Source organism: Schistocerca americana, chromosome 1 (assembly GCF_021461395.2).
Source record: "Schistocerca americana isolate TAMUIC-IGC-003095 chromosome 1, iqSchAmer2.1, whole genome shotgun sequence".
Classification (NCBI taxonomy): domain Eukaryota; kingdom Metazoa; phylum Arthropoda; class Insecta; order Orthoptera; family Acrididae; genus Schistocerca; species Schistocerca americana.
This window is the reverse complement of record NC_060119.1, coordinates 795,936,562-795,963,694: the sequence shown is the minus strand read 5'-3', so window position 1 is coordinate 795,963,694 and position 27,133 is coordinate 795,936,562. Positions and strand designations below refer to the sequence as shown.

General features: G+C 36.4%; 1 protein-coding gene across 2 annotated transcripts in view; it reads left to right on the top strand.

The window, feature by feature from the left end:
- Positions 1-26,685, top strand: part of LOC124612563 (5-phosphohydroxy-L-lysine phospho-lyase-like) — a 294,771-nt gene extending 268,086 nt beyond the window's left edge. Inside the window, exons 10-11 of one of the 2 annotated variants that reach the window (XM_047140842.1) lie at positions 12,030-12,221; positions 26,309-26,685. In XM_047140842.1, coding sequence (XP_046996798.1) covers positions 12,030-12,221; positions 26,309-26,414 — 298 coding nt within the window. In that variant the 3' untranslated portion in view covers positions 26,415-26,685. Of the gene's footprint in view, positions 1-12,029; positions 12,222-26,308 lie in introns of those variants that run through there. The other variant, XM_047140852.1, reaches the window with a different exon arrangement.
- Positions 26,686-27,133: the final 448 nt, after the last annotated feature.

Sequence of the window (27,133 nt, the reverse complement as noted above, 5' to 3'; positions counted from 1 at the left end):
TTAAGTAGAACTCATTAAACCTCCCAACTGCAACTAGCTGCCCTACCCTCTCTCCACCTCGTCCTTGCGTACTCCCCAGCAGCACTTCACTGTCCCCCACCCCTGCCCTACTATCCCTCCTCCTCCCCACCCTAGCCTCTTCCTTACCCCCACTCAGTTGCCACTCCCATCATTGTGCACTGCTGCTGTTGCTTGCAGAGTGACTTCAGCTGCCAGAGGATGCATTCGCGTGTGTGCATATATAAACGAAAGCGCTGGCAGGTCGATAGACACACAAACATACACACAAAATTCAAGCTTTCGCAACCAGCGGTTGCTTCATCAGGAAAGAGGGAAGGAGAGGAAAAGACAAAAGGATGTGGGTTTTAAGGGAGAGGGTAAGGAGTCATTCCAATCCCGGGAGCGGTTGGATATGGGTGTGTGTGCGAGTGTATACCTGTCCTTTTTTCCCCCTAAGGTAAGTCTTTCCGCTCCCAGGATTGGAATGACTCCTTGCCATCTCCCTTAAAACCCACATTCTTTCGTCTTTCCCTGTCTTCCCTCTTTCCTGATGAAGCAACCTTGGGTTGTGAAAGCTTGAAATTTGTGTGTGTGTTTGTGTGTTTATTATTGTGTCTATCTACCAGCACTTTCTCGTTTGGTAAGTCACAGCATCTTTGTTTTTTATATATATTTTTATTTTTCCCAAGTAGAATTTGTGTGTGTGTGTGTGTGTGTGTGTGTGTGTGTGTGATGTAATTTTTGACAAAGGCCTTTGATAGTCGAAAGCTTATGTTGTGACAGTCTTTTTGTTATGCCTACTGCAACTCAACATCTCCACTATATGGTGAGTAGTAGCTTTCCTTTTCATAATATTGTTACATTCTGTCCTGGATTTTCCATTGTTCGACGTGTTAAGCTGATGGTCCTGTAGTACTGACAGCTGTCAGCATTTGCTTCTCTGGTGATGGTAGTATTACATACTTCTTTAAGTTCAAGGGAATTTCACCTGTCTCATATATCCTACAAATGAGGTGGAACAGTTTTGTCATCGTTGGCGCTCCCAAGAATCTATCATTCTGTGAAAATATTACCTATGTCTGCTCCTGAAACATTTTGTGTTGCAAAATCTGGTTCTAAATTTTTGTCTTACCATTTGTAATGTATATTTATCTTCTAGAATATTGTCCTCAGGATTGTTCCCTGTGTGTGTTCAGGATTGTTCCTTCTATATATTCCACCCACCTTTCAGCCTTCCCTTCTTTGCTTAGTACTAGCTTGCCATCTTAGGTTTCGATGTTCATACAACAGCTTCCCTTTACTCCAAAGGCTTCAGATTTTTTATATGCAGCATCAATATTTTTTTGTTGCATTTTTATGATAGTTAAACTTAGTAATCCTTGTGTTATTTCATGAATTAAAAGTCTGTCTTGTCTTTTTGCCTAGTTGTTTAGTTGTTTCTTTGCTCCCTTCAGTATTTCACCCTCTTAAAGTGACCTTTTTGTGATGAAGCAAGCTGGGATGATTTTAATTCCCCTCTTGTTTTGCCATCTGACTCTTTAAATTCGTTTTTTCACTTTTAACTATTTGCCATTAACGTATGTGAATATAATCTGCATCTTAATTTAAGAGAAAGGCTTGCTTTAATTTTAAACAGTATAACACCAGATCTAATTCTGTGCTTAGTTTATGTATGTAATTGATTCTATAATTTATTTCAACTATTCCTAGTTAGTATCTTTTTCTGTAGGGTGAAATCAGTAATTGTTTCGTAACTTAAATTCTATTGTTGATGTGAAATACAAATATAAATTCTGTGATAACTGTAAACAGTTGGAAGATGAAACACTAGTAATCTTAAAGTATCTATTTAGCTCTATTCGAAAACATGTTAGCAAAACCTGCCCTTCATTAATTCCAAAGAAATTAACAGTTTTGTCAAAAGTATTGTTTTCATAACCATATATGTTAATTTCATCTTTTAAACAAATAATTCGGCCTAACACTTGTAGTAGAAGAAACTGTTAAAAAGACACAAGTTTTTGATGTATTCAGTTAATTTAATGAGTTAAGTTTTAATTGTAATTTCTGTAAATTAAACTTCGAACAATGTGTAGTTTCAGCACTTCTTATTTTGATGATATATATAAGGGCCCAATTTTTGGTCATGAGACAGTCAGTACACCGCTGGGTTTCAGATGAGGAATCTGTGTTGCTTGGAATGACAACAATGCATTAACTTAACAGTGAAATAAGTGTTGCACCAATTGGCCGTATGTTAGAACACTGACAGCGTCTGCTCCATGTGTACCTGATTATTCTTCAAGAACTGTGAACTTTGTGGTTAGGTTTTACTGCTCGTAGATGTTCAAGCATAAACTATTGTAGAAGTATGTGGATGTTTCGCCTGTTAACTATTAATGAGGCTTATCGAAAGTTAAACAATAGCACATAGGCCATATAACCACATAATATTGGGGGTTATGAACATAAAGTAAAAGACAGTGAAATGAAACCGTGCATTTGTTGGCTACTGCATTTACAGTAGTCAGTGCCGCAATTACAAACCCCATTTTTCAGCCAGTGTAGCAATGCAGTACATCGACACTGAGCACAACAAACGAAGAAGCACATAAAGCAAGTGGAACTGCTACATGTTCATATTCTGCTCTCTTGCTTTCTACACCTGTATCTTCATCTACACCCTGCAAGCCACCTTATGGTGTGTGGTGGAGAATACTTTGTGTTCCAGTGTCACTTTCCCCCTTTCCTGTTCTGGTTTTGAATAGTCTGTGTGAAGTACTGTTGTTGTTAAGCCTCCATATAAGCTCCAGTCTTTCTAATTGTACCTACATTGGCTTCTCATAAATGTATGAAGTAGAATGCACTGTATCAGTCGATTCTTTTAGGGATATATGCTCTCAGAAGTTAACAGCAAGCCACACCATGAGGCTCAACACTTTTATTATAGCAGCTGCCATTGGAGTTGACTGAGCAGCTCCATGATGCTTTCATGCTTACTAAATGAACATGTGAAAAAATTATTTTTCTCTTCTTTATATCCTCTCTATTTCCTCTACCAAACCTAGCTGATAAGGATTCCAGATTGGTCATCAGTGTTCCAATATTGGTTGAACAAGGGCTTAAGATCTACTTCCTTTGTGGATGGATTAGACAACCTGAAGAATCTTCCAATGATTATCAGTCTGGCAGCTGCCTTACTTGCCATTACTTTTGTGTGGCCTTTCCACTTTAAATCACTCCATTCACATTCTCATATATACTAAATGGATGTGACTGCTTCCTGTGATTATGGTGCAGTCATGTGATCATACAATAATGGGTCTTTCTGCATATTTATGTGCAATACTTTACATTTGTTTATGCTGATTGTCAATTGCCACTTCTGTGCCAACTGTCTATTCTCCAATGACATCATTGACAAAAAGCTTTAAGGAACTTCTGATAAATTCCACCAGATCTTTAATGTATGTCATAAAACATAATTGTCACATAACAGTCTCTTTGGGTACACTCATAGTTATTTTTATGTCTGAAGATTCCTCTCTGATAATAATGGCATGCTATATTCTGTTTACTAGGTTTGCTAGGAACTCTTCAATCCAGTTACACAGCTGATCTGATACTCCAAACAGTCATATTTTGTTCACTCGGTAACAATGCAGCACTGTATTGAAAACTTTATGGAAGTTAAGAAAAATGGCATTAACCTGAACACCAGTATCTATTGCTTTGTGGGTCTCTTGGACAGAAAGAGTGAGCTACGTTTCATTTGACTGTTGTTTGTGTATTCCATGTTCCTTCCTATAGAGGAGATTTTTGGTCTCTAGAAATGTTATTACATGCAAGTTTATAAAATGATCTAAAATTCAACACAAACTGACATCATTATTGTTTTGCACATTTTTTTGATAACATGTCTTGAAAATGGGAATGACCTGCACTTTTTGCCAATAACTAGGAATGCTTTGCTCCTTCCCCGATGTACTGTAGGCAACCACTAGAAGAAGGGGTCATGTTCTTTGTCATATTCTGGGTAGAATCATATTGGTATCTCATCAGGTCCAGTGGTGTTTCCTCTGTTGAGTAATTTCAGTTAATTTTCTTTCTCCTTACTCACTTATTTTGATATCTGTCATTTCACTTTGTTCATTATTATTTTGAAGATACCTACAAACTCAGGTTTCTCCAACTATAATATCTGCATTTCATTGTTATTAAATTATAGTCACAGTTCACATCTGTTCCTGAGAAAATTTTGTGGATTCAAATCTGGTTTCTGCATCTATATCTTGAAATTACAGAGGATGTTTAAGGAGGAATATCAGATATTTTGAGAGGTGGAAGAACAGACAAATTTGAATAAAATATTCCATATAACAGTGTCCAATTAACAACTCACAAGAAGTGTTAGGCAGAAGCAAATGAATAAGTTCAAAGTTGCTTTTCATAACTTTCTCCTTGAACTTCAGTGTACTTTTGAATTTTATTGACAACACCACATGTAGCTCTTTGGAGGTCATGTCGGCATTCTATTATTAGGGCAGCACTATTCATAAGCAGAAAGATTAGTTTGTCTCTTGTGTTTTACTTGTGCTTTGTCAATTTCACCTTTCAGCCATCCACATAAGCAAAAATCTAACAGCATGAAGTCCACAGACTTGTCCATGGACAAGGAACATGAAACATGGACATTTCTGTTGATCCATCTCCTGTGGAATGTTAAATTTAGATGATGACTAGAATGTGCAGGAGCCCCATCATGCTGGAAGAACATGCGGGACATTTTCCAATAATGCTGGAAAATTTGTTCAGCAGAGTGTAGATAACAGCATCGCATAAGATTATGTGGCTATGCAATAGGACCAATCAACTGATTGCCATCATACTACATCACGCACTTAGAGTGAATTTTCATCAGACTACCAGTGTGAGTTAAAAGTGTTATTGATACTGTCATGAGTATGAGTGCTGACCAGCACAAGACACAGAATGAAATAAAAGGCTCAAAACTAAACAAATAGATAATAAAATGGTCCAAGGAAATGTTGTTGTGGTCTTCAGTCCTGAGACTGGTTTGACAAAATTTCCTGACAACGAATGAAAGACGAAATTTTGTGAGTGGATACTGTAATTGTACATCTTACTGATAGTTTGAAGGCTCTAAAAGAACAGTTTAACTGTATGAGTGCAACAAACAATGCTTTGGTTCATTCAGATGTTCGAAAATGTGGACCAAATTTGCAAAAGGAAAAAAAAAACAGCAACACTGCTGAATGTTCCATTAATTGTGTTACATCACAAGTCCCAGTAAAAGTAAATATTGCACAAGCAGAAATTGAATTAACAGCAAAAGAAACCAGGAATCAATGCAATACAGCTATGGCAGAAACTAAAGTTCTTATGTTGACTGACAAAAATTGCAGAAACTGTGCAAGCCGGTTAAATGAATTATCACAAGAAACACTCTCTGTAATGTCCTTTGTTAAACAAGGCACATTTTTAATGAAGTTACTTGAGATATTCATAGCAAAATCAAACACCTAGGAAAAGAAGACACACTAATAGTCTTGATGGATCAAATGACAGCAGAAACTGGAAGATCACCTATAATTTCAGAAATGCTGTATAAGAGCTAATCAGGAATATGTTACACACAAGGGGTGATACTGTGTACAATTCCATATCAGCAAGACAGGGGACAGGCAAATGATGTCATATATCAGCTGAAGAAGTACATTGTAAAATCAGGTGAACAATACAATCATGCCACGGTACATTATGTAAACAGATTCCTAAGAAGACAAGATTTCACATAGCAAGGATTGCATAGAAACAAAAGAGGAAGAAAGAGACTATGCAGAGAATTAAAATATGCAATAACAACCAAAATGCAGGCCACAGGCTTGGGAAAAACATAGCAGTAACCATCATGACAGAAGCAGCAAAATCTTCTATAGAATCAAAAAACAGGGAAGACAGGAAAACTGGACCATCAAATTCCAACAGTGAGATAGACCACACTGAATTAACAAAAATAGGAGCAGATGCAGCATTAACAGCAGTACTGGAACACACACACTGTAAAAAACAGGAAGATCACAATGTGTCAACAGAAACAACTGATAGTGGATTAAGCATAATAAAGGAACCATCACACACAGCACCACAAAAAGATTGTGAAATACATCAAAGCATACAACCAACAACTTCTAAAGTTGAACAAATAGAAAGGAAACCATCATGGACTTTGCAAAGAGTATGAGCAGTTCCCTTCTATTCAGCAAGAGTTTTTATTCCACCTCCAACAAAAGAGAAGAAGGGCAAGATAATTAATAAAGAATACAGCATAGTCACATATCAAGCTCCAACTACAGCAGATACTCAGCAACCCAGGACTCATAAAGAGAAAAAAATCATTAAAATATTGTACCAAAATATTAAGTATGTAGGCAACGAAAAACTTGAAGTGGAAGTGGTCCTGAATAAAACACAACCAGATATATTATGCATCAGTGAGCATGGGTTAAATGAAGCAGAACTTAGCAGCCAAATAAGAAGAGGCTATGATATTATTAATTATTTCTGTAGATCAAAACATACAGGGTGGAGGTGTTGTTATATAAGAAGAAAATTGGAAGTCTATGAGATACTGAATATTGTAAATAAACCTTCCAGCTTGCATTGAAAAAGATTTTGAACTTACTGGTGTAATGAGTGAAGAGCTCAGAATTATCAATGTGTTCAGGTCCCCAGGCGGTAATATTACAACATTTCTGAAAAAAGTAGAAAAATTATTGCTGAAGATTAAAATGAAAGATGATGTAATATGTAGAGACTATAGCATATATATGGGTAAAGAATAAAAACCAAAACAAAAATTCAAAGAGACATTATTACAGTGTAACATGAAAACAATAATAGATGTACCTACAAGAGTGATTGACCATAGCCAGACCATCATTGACAACATAATCACAAATATTTAAAATAGTAAATGTGAAGCAAAAGTTCTACAGACAGCAATCTCTGACCATCATGGGTTAATAATTCAAATCCACATAAATAGGAGCTCAAAAATGGAAGAAATGCAAGATAAGAAAGAAGTCAGGATTATCAATGTAGAAAACATGAACATTTTCAAAACAACACTGAGGAAAGAAGAATGGACCAAAACAATGCAAGCACAAGGTACAAATGAAAAGTATGATGCATTTCTTAACATACTAGTGCATCACTTTCATGTGGTCTTCCCCAAAGTAGCCTATCAGAAAAAGCAGGGTCACAGTAAGAAATGGATTACAAAAGAAATAATTGAACTCAGGATTGTAATGAAGAAACTCAGACAAATAGGGAATATAGAGGCATATAAACAGTATCAGAAGACGTACAGGCAATTAATAAGAGAAACAAAGCCATTTCAATAAACAGATCCATAACAAATTCAAACCAAAAAAGTAAAACAATATTGGATATAATCAACAATGAAAGATATAGCCAAAAAAGTGTAAAAAACAGCAATTCTATTAAGTCAATTAGAACTGATGACAACATAGTTACAGATGGAACAATATATGAAACAACAATTTTATAGGTGCTGTACAAAAGTTAAAAGGGGAAAAACATCATCAGTGGTCGAAGCATGCTTAAACACTTGGCCAACCATCCCACTCAATGTTCCTGAAACCAGAGACAAAAAAAGAATACATAAAAATAATACAGAAATTAAAACGCAAAAAGTCTGCAGGAGATGATGAAGTATGAAATTATTTATTAAAACATGTGAATGAAGAAATAATCAAACCTCTTTTGGATATTGCCAACTGCTCATTTAGAGAATGAGTATTCCCATAAAAATTAAAAGTAAGCAAAGTAGTTCCAGTCTTTAAGAAATCAGAGATATTAAGTACAGAGTGCCTCAAGGATCTGTTCTTAGCCCACTTCTGTTCAACCTATTTGTAAACAATATTGAAGTCAGTGAGAAAGATAAAAAAAATACTATATGCAGATGAAGTGACACTGATGAATGTAGAAAACGATCTTGAAACACTGGAAAGAAGTGCATTTATATCAATAAATACAGTGGCTTATACAAAATGACTTAATTTTAAATCTAAAATAGACAATGTTCTTCATAAATAAAGAAAATGATGAACACATAGATATATTCATAGATGAAACAAGACTGGAAGAAGTTACCATTATTAAATTTTTGGGGGTTACTGTTGACAGTAAGCATTCCAATATTTGTTATGAAACAGCTTGCATATTATGCCAACAAGGAGCTTCTATATACAGTGTACCATGCTCTATTTGAACCATACCTACAATATGGAATTACTGTTTGGGGAAGTTCCAGCAGCAAAAATACAAAAAGAATATTTGCATTGCAAGAAAAAGCAGTTAGGACCATTTTGAACAAGGAACAAAGAAATTCATGCAGAACTGTTTTCAGTAGCCTAAAAATACTGGCATTTCCTTCTCCACACACTTACAACACAATAATATAATTAATAAAAGGAAATGCAGTACTAGAAAGAGATGCAAACTTTCACACATGTGAAACAAGAAATAAAGGCCAACTAAGAAGTATATAACACTGACTGAGAGTTGCTGAAAAAGCTCCTTGACACTCGGGTGTCTAACTCATATAGTGCCTTCCAAAGAGTTTACAGGAAAATGTGAGCAAAAAGACATTCCAAAAACTTGTAAAAGATTATTTAATGGAAAAAGAATTTTACAGTGTAGAAGAGTATATGCATCAATGAACAAAAAATGCTACTACTACTGTTATAGAGGTACTGTAACTAATTGAAAATATTTGTATCATCGCGAAGTAGGGGAGGTAGTGTCACAGACATGATGCATCAACTGGAGTGGCAATCATTAAAACAAATGCGTTTTTTGTTGCGACGGGATCTTCTCATGAAATTTCAATTACCAGTTGTCTCCTCCAATTGCGAAAACATTCTGTTGGCACCCACCTACATAGGGAGAAATGATCATCATGATAAAATAAGAGAAATCAGGGCTTGCACAGAAAAATTTAAGTGCTCTTTTTTCCCGCGTTTCATTCGATAGTGGAACGGTAGAGGAACAGCTTGAGGGTGGTTCATTGAACCCTTTGCCAGGCACTTTATTGTGACTAGCAGAGTAATCACGTAGATGTAGATATTATGACATGTAAATAACTTGAGAACACAAATATTGAGAAAAAATGTAAATATGAGTGTAATGTAGTACGTAAATAATTTTCAGGACCTAAAAAATGGGTGAAAAATGTATGCAACTTTATTATAAGTATTGCCACTTTGATGCATTAAATTGTAATAAATGGTTAAATATTGCAAGAAAATACGTTTAAATTGACTTGTCCTATATTCCGAGTACACACTTTGTACAAAACGTAATCAAATGGGACCAAATAAAAATCAATCAATGTTTTATTCAAATTAATCTATACTAAAATCTCTTAAATTATTTACTGTTCCTCCTAGAACTCTTGTACAAGCTGTCTTTAGCCGATTGATATCTCCAAGTATCTTCCACATATGAAACCTTCTCTCATGATTCGTAATCCATATATGAGAAATGGTTGAATTGTTCTCTTTAAAAAATTTCGTCAGGAGGCTTATTTTTCATTCCTTTGCCTTATTCCAGGTACTCCTAATATTTTTCGTTCTCTTACTATTCCTACTACTGAATTCCTGTCCTCTGTTGCAATTAAATTTTTGTTTCCTTTAACACAACAATAACTTTTTACCTCATCAAATGTTTTTTCCATCTTTTCATCAGCTGTAGAGATAATTGTCATATATTCTTATAGTACTGTGGTAACTCATGTCTTTGTGTTTGTGTTAGCCATGATGATCTGTTCACTATGCTAGTCATACTACTTTAATTTCATTCTTATTTTCTTGTTCACTGTTGGATCTACTACTGCAATTCCCTAATCTGATTTTATAACACTGTTCTTTCTGCCACCACACTTCAATAATTACCACTGTAATTAAATATAACCTATTCATTTCTCTTTCCTTACTCTGCAAAGTGAACCTTTGATGATATGTAGCCCACTGATGACAGTTTTTTAGAGCTATAATGCCAGCTCACCAAATATTGTTTCATCAATAAATAGTACCAATAACAGAAATTCGATAATGTTGGTGGTGTGGTACAACCAGCAACAAATTATTTCTCATGGAGGAAAATACGCTATCAGTTATCCATGCAATAATTGCAGTAGTAGGTATATTATCATTTTAGGACTCCAACATTCCACACTCCAATTCCTCCAATGCAGATTTATTTTTTCTGATGACATATCTTCCATTATCAAGGCTTATCATGTACAATTCATTCTGTTGTATACTATGTTCCCTGCCATTGCAGCCTGTTCCACAGTACAGGACTTTCTCTCTGTGGTTGTTCATCCTTACAGTCAGTTAAATGTGTTGATAAACAGAGGTTTGCAACTGTTAGACATCAACCTTTGTATGACAGTTCACTGCACAGGTAATTCTCCCTTTACTGGATTACACAATATGAGCTATGAAGCTGTAATGTATTGTGTCAGGAGGATATGTAGGAGATATTTAGCATTAGGGGCCATCACAAAGGTACTGACCATGTGCCAAAGAAATTAATATTAGGTTTAACACTTACAATAGTATCTTATTTGTATTTATCAAATTGTTATGATAAAAATATATCTGCTTGACATGAATTTCATCTCCTTTACTTGTCAGACATTTTATAATGAATACATGTAGACAATTTGTTGTCCATAACTCAATGGCATAAACTACCTGTTCATTACTTATCTGTTTACATCTTTCATTTCATAAACAATTAACAGAATATAGGGTAGTCAAATATCAAATAGTCATATTTACCTACCAAGTGTAGCCTTTTTTCTTTTTCTTCTTCAAAAATTCCATTCAACATATTAATATAATGCTTCATCCACACACACACACACACACACACACACACACACACACACACACACACCTCTCTCTCTCTCTCTCTCTCTCTCTCTCTCTGTGTGTGTGTGTGTGTGTGTGTGTGTGTGTGTGTGTGTGTGTGTGTGTGTCTAGGATGGGCATAGGGATTGTGTGTAGGGATTGTGTTGGATGGATTGGTAGGGGGAAAAGAGAGAGTTAGGAGGCAGGAAGAGGGTTTGGGAGTGGGTAGTTAGTGGCTTGGAGGTAGGGAGCACGTTTGCTAACTAGGAATGTCGGAGGGTGGGGTGGCAGGTGCATGGTGTGCTCATTCAAGTACTTCAACACTTGTGTTCTCATGCATTTGACTCATTAATGTTCTCAGTCTATATTCTTAATGTCTTTGTGAAGAATTTTTTGTGGTAATGTTGTAACTCTGTACTGTTGTCTGCTTTTAAGTGAGAGAAGAGAAGTACTAGTTACAACAATTAAGAATTCTTAAAATAATAAGTTTCTTGAAGAAGTCTCTGCAAGATGTAGTATTAATACCAGATGTAATTCTTATTATAAGCTTCTGTATTTTGATAAGTTATCCCTGGAAATTGATTTTTCTCAGAAAATGTTTCTAAAGTTGATTAGTTAATGAAAATATACAGATTAAACTATTTCCTTCATTTTGAATCCCCTAAAGCAAAACTCATCCATACTGAAACATAAGGAGTTAGGCCTCTTCATTAATTTTAAGGTATTGTTTTTCACTTCAAGCTATGGTCTACCTGCAGTTCCAAAATCTGAGCACTACTTACTTCTTGCATCCCATAACCATAACTGTTGTTATTCTGTGAGAATAATGAGTCTTGACAACATTATAATTTCAATAAATGCAGTATTTTCAGCTGTATGCAATTACTCTTCCATAAGAAATAATTACAGATTAGGAAAGTCCACTTGAGTGTAATAGAAGGAAAGAAAACTGTGGTGATGAGTATTTTAAATGAATCTTCATGAAATGGACAATGAAATTATTGCCATAAATGTTGTAAACATTTGTGCTAGTAACTACAAAAATGCTCTTTCTTTCCACAGGTTAAAGGATGAGTTTGTCATAATAGCCAATGAAGGTGAACATGGCAACATATTAGTACTTATGCCTCCACTGTGTCTGTCTGTTGATGATGTCAGTTACATAGTCAGTAAACTGGACAAAATCCTTACAGAGGTTGAAGTTGTGGATAGTCATGCCATATATAGTATCCTCAGCAATTCTCTTCCAGACAGGTAGGAAGTATACATTGAGATAATGAAGACTGCACTTTAGTATAGTATTAGATAAGTAAGCTGTTGCCAATGCTCGTGTGTGATGATACTGTAATGACAATTGTTACTAAATTTGCAAATGACAATTGAAGTTACTTTTTGAAATTATCTTGTATGTTAGTGTGTGTTACATAAATGCAAGTGGCAGGTATTTTGTTGAACTAGAGTACACACACACACACACACACACACACACACACACACACACACGAAACAGACACCTCTGACCTCTGCTCATGTTACAAAACATATTCTAAGTGGCCGACATAGGGTGCAATGCTCGTGTGTGATGTTATTGCAGTGACAATTATTACTAAATTTGCAAATGACAATTGAATATTACTTTTTAAAAATTATCATTTATGCTACCATGTGTTACATAGATTCAAGTGGCAAGTATTCTGTCACATGGGTACTAGAATTGTGTCCCAAAGTTGACAGCAAAGTCATTAGTGCAGTCCAGTGCCTAACACTGAAAGCAGATTATTACACAAAGACATCAAAGTGAAAATGTGGGTGGAAATGAACTGCCTCCCAAATGAAGAATACTCCTACAGGAGGAATTTCTGTACATTACTTAAGGGATCAAACTTCAGGAGGTGATTCTTCTCCTGATGAGAAAGGAATAAAAAATTGATAGTGACATAATATCCAGAAATGGATGGTGAGTGTACAATAAAGGAATTAGAATTGGGACATTACAATTCACATTACATGATATTGATTTTGCCCATGTTACAAAAAATATGCAAAGTGTCCAACATAGGGTGCAAAGCAAGTGTTTTCACATTGTATTATGGATTGCCTCACTCTTTTGAATGATCCAGGCTGTAGCTGAATGGTGTAACAGACTACACAACTATGCTGTTCAAGTGTTTGCACATCAGCAACTAGTTCAGCATATACAACAGTTTTCCAGAAGCCCCCACAAGCAAAGTTCAAGGGGGACCAAAGTGGCCAAGCAAAGGGGCCTCCTAGTCCTATCCGTTGACTGGGTATAATGTTGTTGAGGTGTTGATGAACAGTGATACAGAAATGGGCTGGAAATCCATCTTTATTGACCAGATTACTTCTTGTCTTGTTATAGCCCCATCAAGCAAAAGAGGCAGAATTTTCTATAGGAATTCTTCATGTGTATGTCCATTAGGTGGTGCAGCAAAACAAATTGTCCGAGTAAGGGGTTACCAACAATCCCTGTTAAAACTTTTGTGTTAAGTTGTTGCTGATGAGATGATTCAACCAGCCCTTGTGGTTTTTCTGTAGCCTATTGATGATGATCGTGTAGGGTTATGATGCCATCTCTACCAAGTGTCGTTTAATCCATGAGAGTACTGATGACAGACATCCAATAACAAAGGTGGTGTGTTGCAGCAACCAGTGACAAAGCTTTTCTCATGGAGGGAAATTTACTGTCAGTTATTACTGCACCTGTTGCAAATTATGGATAGCTTCAGTTTTCATGCAGGGGTGCACGACACCAGGATATGTATCTGGAGCATGTATTGTGTTTGGTCTCTATATCCTGTAGAAACCGTTGTTCAAGAGCTGGTGTACATACATCCCATGGCTGCTTAGATTGTTCATTTCTCTGAAAGGACTCATGCTCACACAAATGCCAAAAATTGGGTGTGAAGGTTTTGTGAGTTGTATGGCACTGTCTATCAGGGAAAGTGGCTTTGTAAATCTGTATGGTCTCTCTGCCATTTCCATATGCTTTATAACAGACAAAAATCATCTCTTCAGGCTCCTGGAGAGAATAACATTTCCTTGCGCTTGAGTTTATCTGCAGTCACATAAACTGCAACATGGAGAATAATGATGTTCATCAGTGCTATCCATGTTGACAAGTATACACTAACTAAATAATAAATTAACACCAAGTAATATGTTAACATATTTTCCCAACAGTAATTGCTTTATTACAGACTCATAATTCATTTCTGGATGTATGTTGATATGAATTTTTTTGTTCCTTTTGAAGTTTTTCACCTTATTCAATACTGACCTGTGTATTTTGAATGTCATAGTGTAGTGGAAATATTTTGTTAGTATGACTTCTTCTGTAATTAAAAATTTAATTACAAATATTAGTATGAGCTTGGAACCAGACCTGGACTTTTATGCTGCAGCTAGTGATTCTAACTACTACACCAGGCTAAATGATGCACAGGGTGTCACTTCTTCTCCTGTGAAAACAGTGACCTGCTACTTATGAGACTTTTACAGAGCCAAATGTGGCTTTCTGGTTCTAGTTCTTGTGAAAGATTCATAGGATGCTGAGTAGTACCTAAGTGTATGACTTTCTCTATTATTGTGTTAAACAGTAGTGGCATCGACTTCTAAAATGTCTGTGTGTATGTCAAACTCCCTTGATGGTTGTCCCTAGTGTTTCACCTCTGCTCATGTTTCTGATAACTACGCTATCCAACTTTATTGGTACATTATTTTACCTTCATATGTTATACAGTCTTAGCCTACTGACACTATCATGTTCCATGTAATAATCTATAAATATTGTCTAAATTATTCTTTTATACTCTCAGTGTTTCCCCAGCATTTGCTTCATTGTAAGTATTACACTACCAATGTGAAACCCTTCCAAATAATATGGAAGTACTTGTTCAGTCAACAGGTTAATGAAAGGAGTATGTGTGGCAAATCTTGCAGTTCATTTTGCTACTCTTCTTCTGCACTGGGATAATTACACATGATTTCCAATCTTCTAAAATTTTGTTACACCTCCATATTGACTGAATGAGGCTATAGTTCTCCCTGCAGCATTTTCCCTCCTGCCTTCAACATATTTGCAGTTGTTCTGTCCTAACTGAGGATCTTTCAATAATCTTTCTTCCAGTCACTTCTCTCACATCTTTCTCAGTGACTACAAACTCACTTTCCATCTCTTATCTACGCTCAAAATTCATGAAACTGTTATTTGTGCATTCAGCAGTCTCTCAAAAGCTTTATACCCTCTTTCCAGTATCTTCTCCTTGGTTGTGAGCATCTGTCCCAGTTGTTAATGATCTGTGCCTCTCTCTTGTATCCATCCTATTTTTCATCTTATGTTCTGTAACATTTGTGAACTGTTATTCTCATTACTCATTCTCTCTATTTTCTCTATCATGTTCAATACAAATTCCATTTCTTGATATGTAAAATCTTAGCTGCTAGCTTTGTTCTATTCTTGGATACTTTCTTTCCGTTCTCACATTGATTGTCTTGCATATACAGGTCTCTTACTTTCCATATGGCTTTCATAGTCCTCCCACATGCCACTTGGAACCGTGTCCTCTTTTGTCTTTGAGTTTTCTTCTAATATTTCATCTGTTGCCCCCAACACAATTGCTAGTGCATCTGCCCATTTACCACTGATGTTCTTGTCCTTTTTCTTTAAGTCTTGTGTACAGATTTGAAGCTATTTCTAGCACTGTTGGCTCACTTCTGGATGCCTTTGCCTTACTGTATAAAATTATTTTGTGATGTAAATTCAGTCTTCTGTAGCACATCTCTGGCTACATCCTACAAATAACTAGGATATAGTCTGCATCAGCATCTCCTCACATCAATAACATTTTTCTCATGACTCCCTTCTGTTGGAATTTGGTCTGTTTGTATGGTTCTGAAGCCCTCAGGTGATTTAAATGGATACCTTTGTGTAGGAACATAATTATGGTAACAAGAAGTTTTTAGTTTGCTGTAAAACTGGTCAACTGCAGTCCATTTTCATTTATTTAGCATATATAGGATTTTCCTCCATATTGTGTGTCTATAGATCATTCCTTATCCTTGCTTGACATTGAATTTACCCAACATTTTTAATTTACCCAATATTTTTTCACTTCCATGCTGCTGATGTTTATCATAGAGTTGACTAGCTTCCACCAAAATCAATCTGATCCTCATCACTGACTTTGCTTAGTACATGTGCATTCACCCACATGATGTTTTGTTATCTGACCATGACACAATAAATATGCATAAACATATCATCCCAAAAGAAAAGGTATCAAAAATGAAGCCTAAATGAACAAAAATGTAATAGTCTTAGGAAAGAAGATGCTGGGAAAAAAATCTTCATAGCATCATAAAGTGACATATTTTATAAATGTCTTTTCTTACTATCTCAATATAATATGCCCAGTAAAAAGACTAATACCAAACTTGTCAATAAAAACAAAATGGATAATGAAGGATGTCTTGGTTTCTAGGAACAAGATAAAAAGGCTTGCTGGCCTATCGCAGATTCAATTTGTACAAAATCAAACCCACAGGAACATACCAATAAACATTATATGATCAGCAAACAAACTATAACAGAACTGAATATCATCATAAAGCACTTCAATTACTATTTTGCCCCAGTAGGCAAAAAACTAAGGGGGAAAAAGACAAATACTAAATACAGGGGTAGAGGGAAAGAACTGGTGAGGTTTAGGAAATGTGGAGAGTTTGGGGAAGGCATCAGGACCCTAAATCAGGGAAGACTTACTGAACAGGATTAGAAGGAAAGATTGATTGTTGAGGACTGCACTGGATGAGTCTACCTTTTCGTTGCATTGTTAAAAGAGAGTTATGAAAGGCATAGTTACTGTGAAGAAATGCTGAGAACAATGAAATTAACATAAATTAAGGTCAGATGTGTAGCCAAAACCAAAGACATGTTGTAACACCAGTTTCCATCTGCAGAGTTCTGAGAAACTAGTGTCTGGGGGAAGAATCCAGATGGACATGTAGTGAAACAGGCACTGAGGTCATGACTATCATGAACAACAGGATATTGTGTGTTGCAGCATACATCCTCTGCCTACACCCATTCATCCTAACTGATAACTTGGTGGTAGTCATGCTGATGTAAAAGGCATTACAAAATGTCCTCTGTTCTTGCCATCCACCTGGCCTACATTTACATTAATTTCTTCAGTCTCAGCATTTCTTCACAGTAACTATACCTCTTTCCACTCCCTTTAAGTGTTCTATATCTTCCATTTTCTGACTTTCCTATTTTTCCCTAGGGACTGATGACCTTAGTAGTCAAGTCCCATAAGATTTCACACACACTATTTTTCTCTGCTCCCCTTTCATCTCTATCACATACAGTGCACTTAGCTTTCCACTCTTATTAACTCATGCACAATTGCTGGAATATCATCTACATAAATTAAATACTGTATTCATGAGCCCAAGAATCCTCTTAAGCAACTAATCAACACATCATTCCTGGAAGGAATTTTTCCAAACTGCTCAAAGACAATATTGATAAAACCAATACTAAAATGGAAAATGAATACAAACCACAAAATTATAGACCCATAGCTCCTCTACCAGTCTTCAAAAATATCTGCATGAGCTTTTGCACAACAACTCATTGCATTTCTGATGAAATATGAATTAATGAACAATAACCAGTTTGGCTTCAAGAAAGATAAATGCACCATAAATGCTGGCATAGAACTCAACAGTCTTGATGGATCCAACATAGGCATTGACTGTGTAGACCACAAAACTTCAGTAGAAATATTAGGAGTATGTAGTATAAGCGGCCATGCAAGAGACTGGATCATATCATACCTGGAAAACAGTGGCCAATATAAAGAAATTACAAAAATGACAGAATAGAAAATAAGATATGAAGTGATAATTCTACATGTCACTGTCCCACAAGTTTCCACTCTTGTCCTATTACTTTTTACTTTATATGCAAAACACATCCTACACATTATCAGTTATGGTAATTTTGTAACTTATCCAGATGACACATATGCAATGTTCAAGAATAAAGACACAGAAAATCTGGAAATAATAGTCAACTTAGAAGTAAATACTGCTATATAAAGATTTACTGAATGAAATTTGCGTAGCAACAATATTAAAACACTTCATCTAAATTTAAAACTGAAAAACCAACACAATGAAGATATCACCACTGGTATAGATGAGTACATAGTAGAGAACTCCAAATACACAAAATACCTTGGAATAATAATTGATGAAAATATAAACTGTAATAAGCACATAGAATATATATTTGGAAAACTCAGCTTGAACCTAAATGTGCTGCACAAACTGAGCTACCTAAAAGACACAAATACTATGAAAATGATATACTGTGAACTAACAAAATCAAGCAATGGGATCTCCAGGCCAGAATACCAACAATGTAAGGAAAAGATGGATTGCTACTTACCATAAAGAAGACACATAAAGTTGTTGACAGGGACAGTTAAAAGCATTCACACACACACACACACACACACACACACACAGAAGCTAAAGAAGACACATCAAGTTGTAGACAGGCACAGTTAAAAGGTCACACACACACAAAAAAAAAAAAAAAAAAAAAAAACTGCAGCATCTTGGGCTGGAATGAAATGAAACTATCACATGGGATGCAAGCAGCAGTCTGGAGGGACAGAGGAAGGGAAGGGATAGTAGTGTATGGGTGGGGAGAAAGACGAACACTGTCTGGTGGAGTGTGCAGGGACTAGAATGCCAACAGGTGAAGCATTAGGAGGGTGTGGGGCAGGGATGCGGGGTAAAAAGGAGCAAAAAACGAGAAGATTGGGGAAAGATGGGCAGATGTGTTGGCAGAGGGCTGCAAGCAAACAGGATGTGAGCTGAGAATGGGGAGGAGATGATAGGTCAGAGGAGGTGGAAACTGTTGCGTAGAAGATGTAGGGATAGTATGTTACCATAGTTTGAGACTGGGATACTTACGGAAGTGGAGAATGTGTTGTAAGGATAACCCCCATCAGTGCAGTTCAGCATTCATGATCACTTTTTCATTTACGCAGTGAGCATATTATAAGATAAAGAGCAGAGGTCCTAGTACTGAACCCTGAGCTACTCCATATTTTACATGCTGAAAATCAGAGTAGACATTTCTCTCTGTATTTCCAGATTTTATGTTTTATTTCAACACTATAGCCTGTTTTCAAAAAAGGTTTTTATTATTTCAGCAGCTTTCCCACTTATGTCATGGCAGTCCAGTCTTTGTAGAAGAGTTTTATGGTAGACGCAGTCAAAAGCTTTTAAAAGGTCTAATATACATTAGATACTTTCTTTTGATGGTCCAATGCCTCACTGATGTGTGTTATGAAGTTTGTCACAGCAGTCTTGGTGGATCTTCCCTTTCTAAATTCATATTGTGCCTCATTTAAGATGTTATGCTTCTCTGTGAAGTTTATGAACCTATCTTTCACCACTACTGTTTTAGATGGAACAGGTGTGATTGTTATGGGCCTATAGTTTCCAGGCTCTCCTTTATCCCCTCCTTTGAATACTGGAACAACATTACTCATCTTTAAACATTTTAGGAATATTCCTTGCTTTGTTACTAAATTTATCAGGAATACTCGAGGCTTAGCAAGATCTCTAGCACATTGTTTGACTATTTTTGCTGAGATGCCATCCAGACCTTCTGTATTTTTATTTTTTAGTGCTCCAGTTTTTTAAGAGATTCTGATTCATCCGTAGGGAGGAGGTATAAACTCTCGGCCACCTTTCTGGGACTTTCCATTCCTTTCGCTACATATATGTTTTGTTTTAGAAGTTTCACCTTTATAGCTATATAGTACTGGTTGAAAATATTGTACACTTGTTTTGGATTGTTCACTTCTTTCCCTTTCCTTTTCAATGCTATATTTGTATCTTTCAAGGCTTGTGATTCTTTTCTGTTTTCATTTATATAGTTCCACACTGTTTTAGGGTTGTTAGAAGAAGATTGTATTTCAGATTTTTGGCGGCTGGCCTTTGCTTCTCTTATCATCCTAGTGTATGCCTTCTTCTTACACTTATAAGCCTCATGACCAACTTGACCTTTTCCTTTCTGATATGTTTCAAAGAGTTCAATTGGGTCATCTGTCGCTTTTTTAATTTCTGTGGTGAATCATTTTTTGTTTGGTTTATGCCTAATAGTTCTGCATATGTACACCACAGGAGGATTACCAGCTCTTTACTACACTGTCCTCTATGTACAAGGTGCTATCCAAAATTTTCAGGTCTGGTGCTACCATCTTTTGAAAACCTTACCTTTGGACTAATGGTCACCATCACCCTTGAAGTAGTTCCCATCCACACGTACGCACTGGTCCCAGCACTTCTGCCACTGGTCAAATGTTTTGTGGAAGTCCTGTTCTTTGAGGGTGTTTATCACTGGCAGCAATGCTTTTTGAATCCTCTCTACAGTGTCGAACCAATGGCCTTTCAACTTGAGTTTCAGTTTTGGGAATAGCGCGAAGTCGCTAGGTGCCAGATCTGGTGAGTACAGGGTACAGCCGCTGTGTTGTTTTTTGCCAAAAAGGTCCTGGTGAGCAAGGACGTGTGACAGGGTGTGTTGTCATGATGCAGCAGCCAGTTCCCTTGATGCCAAAATTCGGGCCATCACCACCACACGTTTTCACAGAGCCATCACAAAAAGTCACAGTAGTATGTGGGATGGTTGGGTGGGATGAATTCGTTGTGCACAATTCCCTTGGTATCAAAGAAAATGGTGATCATACTCTTCATTTTGCTCTTCACCGGTCTCGCTTTTTTGGGTCTTGGAGAGCCCAGGCTCTTCCACTGAGATGATTGTTGCTTTGTCTCTGGGTCATAACCGTAAATCCAGCTCTGGTGATAACCCATGACAAGAAGGTTGGATCATCAGATGCGGTCTGATGAAGATTCGTGCACACTTCAACCGCTGTGCCTTCTGATCAGCAGTCAAGATCCTTGGCACAAATTTTGCGGTGACACGATGCATCCCCAAATCATCAGTCAAAATTCGTTGACATGTCCCATAACCAATACCCACTTCATCTGCAAGGTCTTGAATGGTTCGACTTCAATCCAATGGAACCAATTGTTGAAGTTTGGCAACAATGTCTGGCATTGTGCGGCTAACAGGCCTTCCACTGTGAGCATCATCTTCGACATCTGTACGGCTGGCCCTGAACCGAGCATGCCACTCAAACACATGTGTATGGCTCATGCTCTGTCCCCCAAACATCTGTTGAATAATTGCAAGGGTCTCCGTGGCCCTTTCCCCGAGATTCGCACAGAATTTGATACACACGCACTGTTTTGGTCACAGATCCATATTAAAATCACCACACACCAAACACAGAGTATTACAGAAATCAATGTGGACACACAACACGTCCTCCCAACTAAATGCCTGTGCACACTGACTCATCAGATATGCAGCTCTCGCCACCTAGTGGTGCAAAGATCTACTACTCATACTTTTCAGATGGCAGCACAAGTCATGAAAAGTTTGGATTCCATCTCGTACATATCATCCCACTTTTAAAAATTTCTAGCCTGTTCAGATTTCTAAGGTTAGTTCATCTAAATTCAGCCACTACATTTTCCTCAGTTTTTATGTGATCTCGCAGTTCAGTTGTTTGTCCAAAATGGTCTGCAACAACAGTATTTACAACCTGAACTTTTTGTCTGTCCGTTGGTATATTTGACAGAACATGGTCTATTAATGTGCTAGATGTTTCTGTACGTCTCGTTGGATTTTTTACATGAAACTTGAGACTTCTTGTGTAGCCACCAACTTTAAGCATGTCTGTATTTAAGTCACCAGCTATTATTACATAAGTGTATTGCTTGTTAATTTATGCAGTAGCACATCAATTTCTAGTAAAAGTTTTTCAATGCATGAGATAGATGACTGGTATATTCCTAACACAATGCATCCCCCCACACCCATCCCCACTCCCACTATGAACTTTATTTGTACTGCTGCTGATTCAAAGCAAAATTCTGTACAGTTTGTGATCTTCTGTGGAGTGCAATCCCCTGCTTTGCTGTCTATATATAGTGTTACTCCCCCCCCCCCCCCTTTATGAACAGTTCTGCAGTAATATGCTACATTTTATATCCGATTAGAATGAAGATCTTTAATTCCTTCTCCTTTAAACCATGCTGTCATTATGAAAATGTTGGGCACTGCAGCAGCTAATAACACTTCTGATTCTTCTGATTTGTTGGATGCATATTGAATAGTTTGATGCAGTATTTTTAAATTGGATTTCTTTGAATCTATTGCTCCACTTGCTATATTGGTTTTGTGTCCTGTTCTTGGTGCTTGACATGGATCCAGGTGTTGGTGCTGCTGCTGTCAGAAGATCTGCTCCTGATGTTTGCACTGCTTTTGCTGTTGATGCTGGAAATACTATTTCCCCGGATACTAATGTGATCACCCCTTATTCTAAAAAAAACTTCTTGCTTGTAATCTAGGGCAATAGGATCCTATTCTTTGCTAGGTTTGTCGAACAGTTCACTTAACTGAGAAACTGGCTTGGCCTTTCCTTTTCTGTTTAGGTGCAAGCTGTGGCTTGTGTGATCTTTACGATTCATTTCACTAAGGTCTACCAACTGTATGTAGTTGAATTTGTCACACAATTTTTTTATCTCAGAATTGTACAGTTTCACTTGTTACCCCCAACATATGATGCCATATGTCATAAGTGAATGGAAATATCCTAGGTATGCAGCTTTAATCATTTCCAAGTCACAAACAGATGAAACTGAGTGAATAGCAAATGCTGCTGAATTCAGTCTTTAACATAGGTTGTTGATGTGAACTCACCAGTTTGGATTGTGATGATTAATAGTTTTGTGCTACTTTAGTATTCTCAAAATTATTACTTATCTATAATCTAACAAATTATAGCAATGTATCTTGATTGTGAACTGATTGCAAACTAAACTGATCTCCATTTCTAAAGCAGTTAACATTTTCATAACTGAAACAATATTTATTAATCAGCTCTTCTGTTGAAGTATTGACTTACAGATGTAGACACTATCTTTTGTAAATAATTTTAATTTCCTCTTTTAATTTAAATTTTACTACATCAAATATTTAAACTTGAAAGCTACATATAAATTATGCAATGCTACCGTCAATAAATGATTTTCATTTATAAAAGTCTTCACTTATGACATATGGCATTATACTTTGGGGTAACCAGTGAAATTTTGCAATTCTGAGCTAAAAAAATTGTGTGGCAAATTCAACTACATACAATTGGTAGACCTTAGTGAAATGAATCATAAAGATCACACATGCTACGGTCTGCACCTAAACAGAAAAGGAAAGGCCAAGCCAGTTTCTCAGTTAAGTGAACTGTTTGACAAACCTAGCAAAGAATAGGATCCTATTGCCCTAGATTACAAGCAAGAAGTTTTTTTAGAATAAAGGGTGATCACACTAGCATCCATGGAAATAGGCTTTCCAGCATCAACAGTAAAAGCAGTGCAAACATCAGTGTCAAAATGGAAAAATGTGCAAACTGTTGCTAAATCATTAGAAATGGAAATCAGTTAGGGGAATGTTAGCATTGTTTTCATGTGCAACATTGTATTACAATCTGTGTGAGGAGACACAGAGACCATCACTACCGCTACACAGTACAGGAAAAACAATATCTAATACTGAAACTTTGAGGTGGTTTAGCCATTCTGCAAGTTGAGTGAAGCAGTGTTTAACATACTGTCAACAATGAGGTCAGTACAGATGGAGCACAAGTCAACACTGAGGAAGGAAATTAGCCACGTTCTTCCAAGGGAACCATCCCATCATTCATCTTATTAAGAGATTTAGGGAAATTATAAAAAACCTAAATCTTGATGATCAAATAGGACTTCAACCACCACTGTCCCAAATATTAGCCAATGTTAGAATACTGGATTATAGGTTGCTTCTAAAATGAGTGAGAAGATATAGAGGATGTTGCAAGTCTTACAGCTTCAGTACAGACCTTTGCAATAGCTTCAGTGCCTTGGGTATAGCTCACCTGGCCAAAACGTATATGGCAGGTATTACATCTTAATGTTTCTGGTAAGAGGCGCAGTTAATTACAAGATGCATCAAGTCCAACTAAAGCAGTATCCATACTATTCCAGTGATTTGAAATGTGTTGCTTAGGTCTTTCCTTAGGGTAAATTCTTCTGAAACACAGAGTAGTAAAGTAAATATAGTTACACAGCTGAAACAGCTGCTCTTGCAACCCATCATGACCACCTCTCCTGTGACTACCTCTTCATCTCATACCAGTCCTTCACACTTATCCCTGATGTCTTTCTTTATTTGTTATTCCGGTACCTGTCTTCCCCTACAGCTTTTTCTCACTTCAGCACACTCAAGTACCAGAGAAGTTTTAGTTACAATGGAATCCACAGCAAAAGCTAATTATTTGAACGACAGTAACCCACTGCCCTGTTACTTAGGTTAAAATATGCTTTTATTTTGTATTCTTCTCTACTGTGCAGTTTCAGCTGTTAAGCCATTTCCAAGTGTACAGTACAAAACCATTTGGTCATACATGGTAAAAATACAGTTGGGTGACCACACTTAAATAACATGATACCAAGCTTCTCTAGAACATTTGTAATGTAACATGATGACATTAGTTGTTATTAAAACTTGTGCTGACTTGATAGGTCTCTCCTGAAGCTATCTCTGTAATCAGTCAGTGAATCTGGTCACACTTCCTGAGAGACATAAACTTTCTGTAGTAACACCCATCACTTACCTGGGGACATAAAATATCTGACAGACAGGAAAGTAAAATTTGAAAGCAAAGTTTCTCCTTGACAGTTTCTTGTATTTCATAGAAGACTTACTGATTCACATTTGTATGTTTAAAAAAAAGTTATAAATGTTCAGCATGTAGCCAATTTACAAATAAATTTTTGATACGGATGTAATATGAGTTCTTTCACATAATTATGATTTATCTAACTAATTGATGCATGGAACATGAAACTAACTATCTAATTAATCTAGAAAACTGGACAGAAAAATTCACCTCTAATTATACCCCGTTTAATTTCCTATAGCCATTTCTGAAGTTTTTGAGATTGTGGCCTAAGACATATTGCCAATTATTTTTTTCTGAACAGAATTTGTTAATTCCCTCTCAGATTACATTTTATAAAAGATCATCAATAGAAACAGTGATTCAAACTTCACAATTTAGGCTTGGTAGAGCTAAAGAAGAAAAATTGTTTTGTTGGTATATTCTATGGCATCATCAAAGCATTTCATTGTGTGAGCAACAAACTTGTACCAGGCAAACTAATTTATTATGGCATTAATGACATCTCTTTGCATGGCTATAATCTTATATTAACAACAGAAAGTAAAAGGTTGCATTGATAACCTATGTCACATGAATACAAGTAAATTTAGACCAAAGGAACATAATACATAGTGACCCACACTGAATCCACTCCTGTTCTTGATGCAGTTGAAGATAGGAGTCATTTGTACATGATGTGTGATTGCTTGTGTGAATATGTGTGTTTCCTTTCTAAAGACAGCTTTAGCTGAAAGCTTAATGAGGAACAGTCTTTTCATTGTACCTGTCTGAAAGTCAGTGTGTCATCTTCACAATGAGCAACAATCTATCCTTTTCATAATATTGTTGCATGGTGAGTGAGATGTAGCTGGGAATTTTAGTGAAAATGAGAGTTCCAATCTCACAGCTCATGTTAAACAGTCTGATGCAATTTTTGCAACATCTCACAGTAAACATACATACTGATAATATATTCCAGAGGCAAAAATAGAATGAAGTTAGGCCGTGACACTTCTCTGCTAAACTGAAGTGTCAAATTATCTCTAGAGTGGGTATGTGTAGCGGAACTTTTCATGTTCCAGCTGCATGGTGAGGTACCCAAGCAACATTGACGATCAAATTGCCCTGTTAATGGCAAGAGTATTAGAGATGGTGGATTATGTCATGTAGACATGAATATGGTAGGAAATTTGATGCAGTCTTTCTGAAGGAACCATCCCAGCAATCACATGAAGTGATTTAGGAAAACTTGAGATGTGGTGGGATTTGAAATCTGCTCCCACTGAACTTGAGCATAATTTCTTACTACTACATCTCATCATTTGCATCTGTCACTGTATAGTCTACAAAATTGGACAAAAAATTTTGTAACTGAGTGTTGGTGCATTGTGGCATTACAAAAGCCATTTATGTAACATCAAAATAGAGATAGATAAATGATGATATTAATGTCTGTACCATTTGTTTCAGCACACAAGCGGAGTATGGAATGAGGTGGCCTGAAGACCAGCTAGAGTCTGATAATGAAGACAGTAGTGGCAGCTCCATAAGCAACCACTATGATTCAATGGACTGAAATATATTATTTGCAGTATTTTAATAAGTTATTATAAAATTACATTATGTAGTTTATTTGCCTTCAATACTTAATTCTATCTTCAGGAATCTGCAAATGCCCAAAAAATTGATGTGCATGATCCTACTATATACTGAACAAAACAGACACATAGCTACCATGATATGTAAAACTTTTTTTCTGTTACTGACAGAAATATAATATTTTCCAGCAGCTGTTTTTTATTGTATAATAAATTTTTAATGAAAATAAATTTTTGGTAACCTTGAAATCTACTTTTCATTTATATTATGTAGGAACTCAGTATCCTTAAGTTTGTAGTCATTTTGTTGCTTCTCATCAGTTCAACCACCAAGATATTTTTTGTGAGAGCTTTGTTTTTTAATTTCCTATTAGCTATTAATGAAACATACTTGTTTTTCATGCAGAATAAAAATCTGCCAAAGAATGGATTTTTCTTTATATCAACAGCAATATACAATAGAGCAGCAGTGAATACATCCTTATAGTGCGCAACAACCACATCATGCCAGTTCACTCAGAGCTGCAGCCCAGTCTCTTCATGCCGCACCTGTTGCATATATGGACAATGCAACTCCCAAAAGTCAAGCAGCAGAAGTCAGACTGAATGCTTTTTCTTGAGAATACAAAGGCTACACTGCAGGAAAAGTATTGGCTTAGGCATGACCAGATGATTACGTTGAATTCAAGTCCTGCTA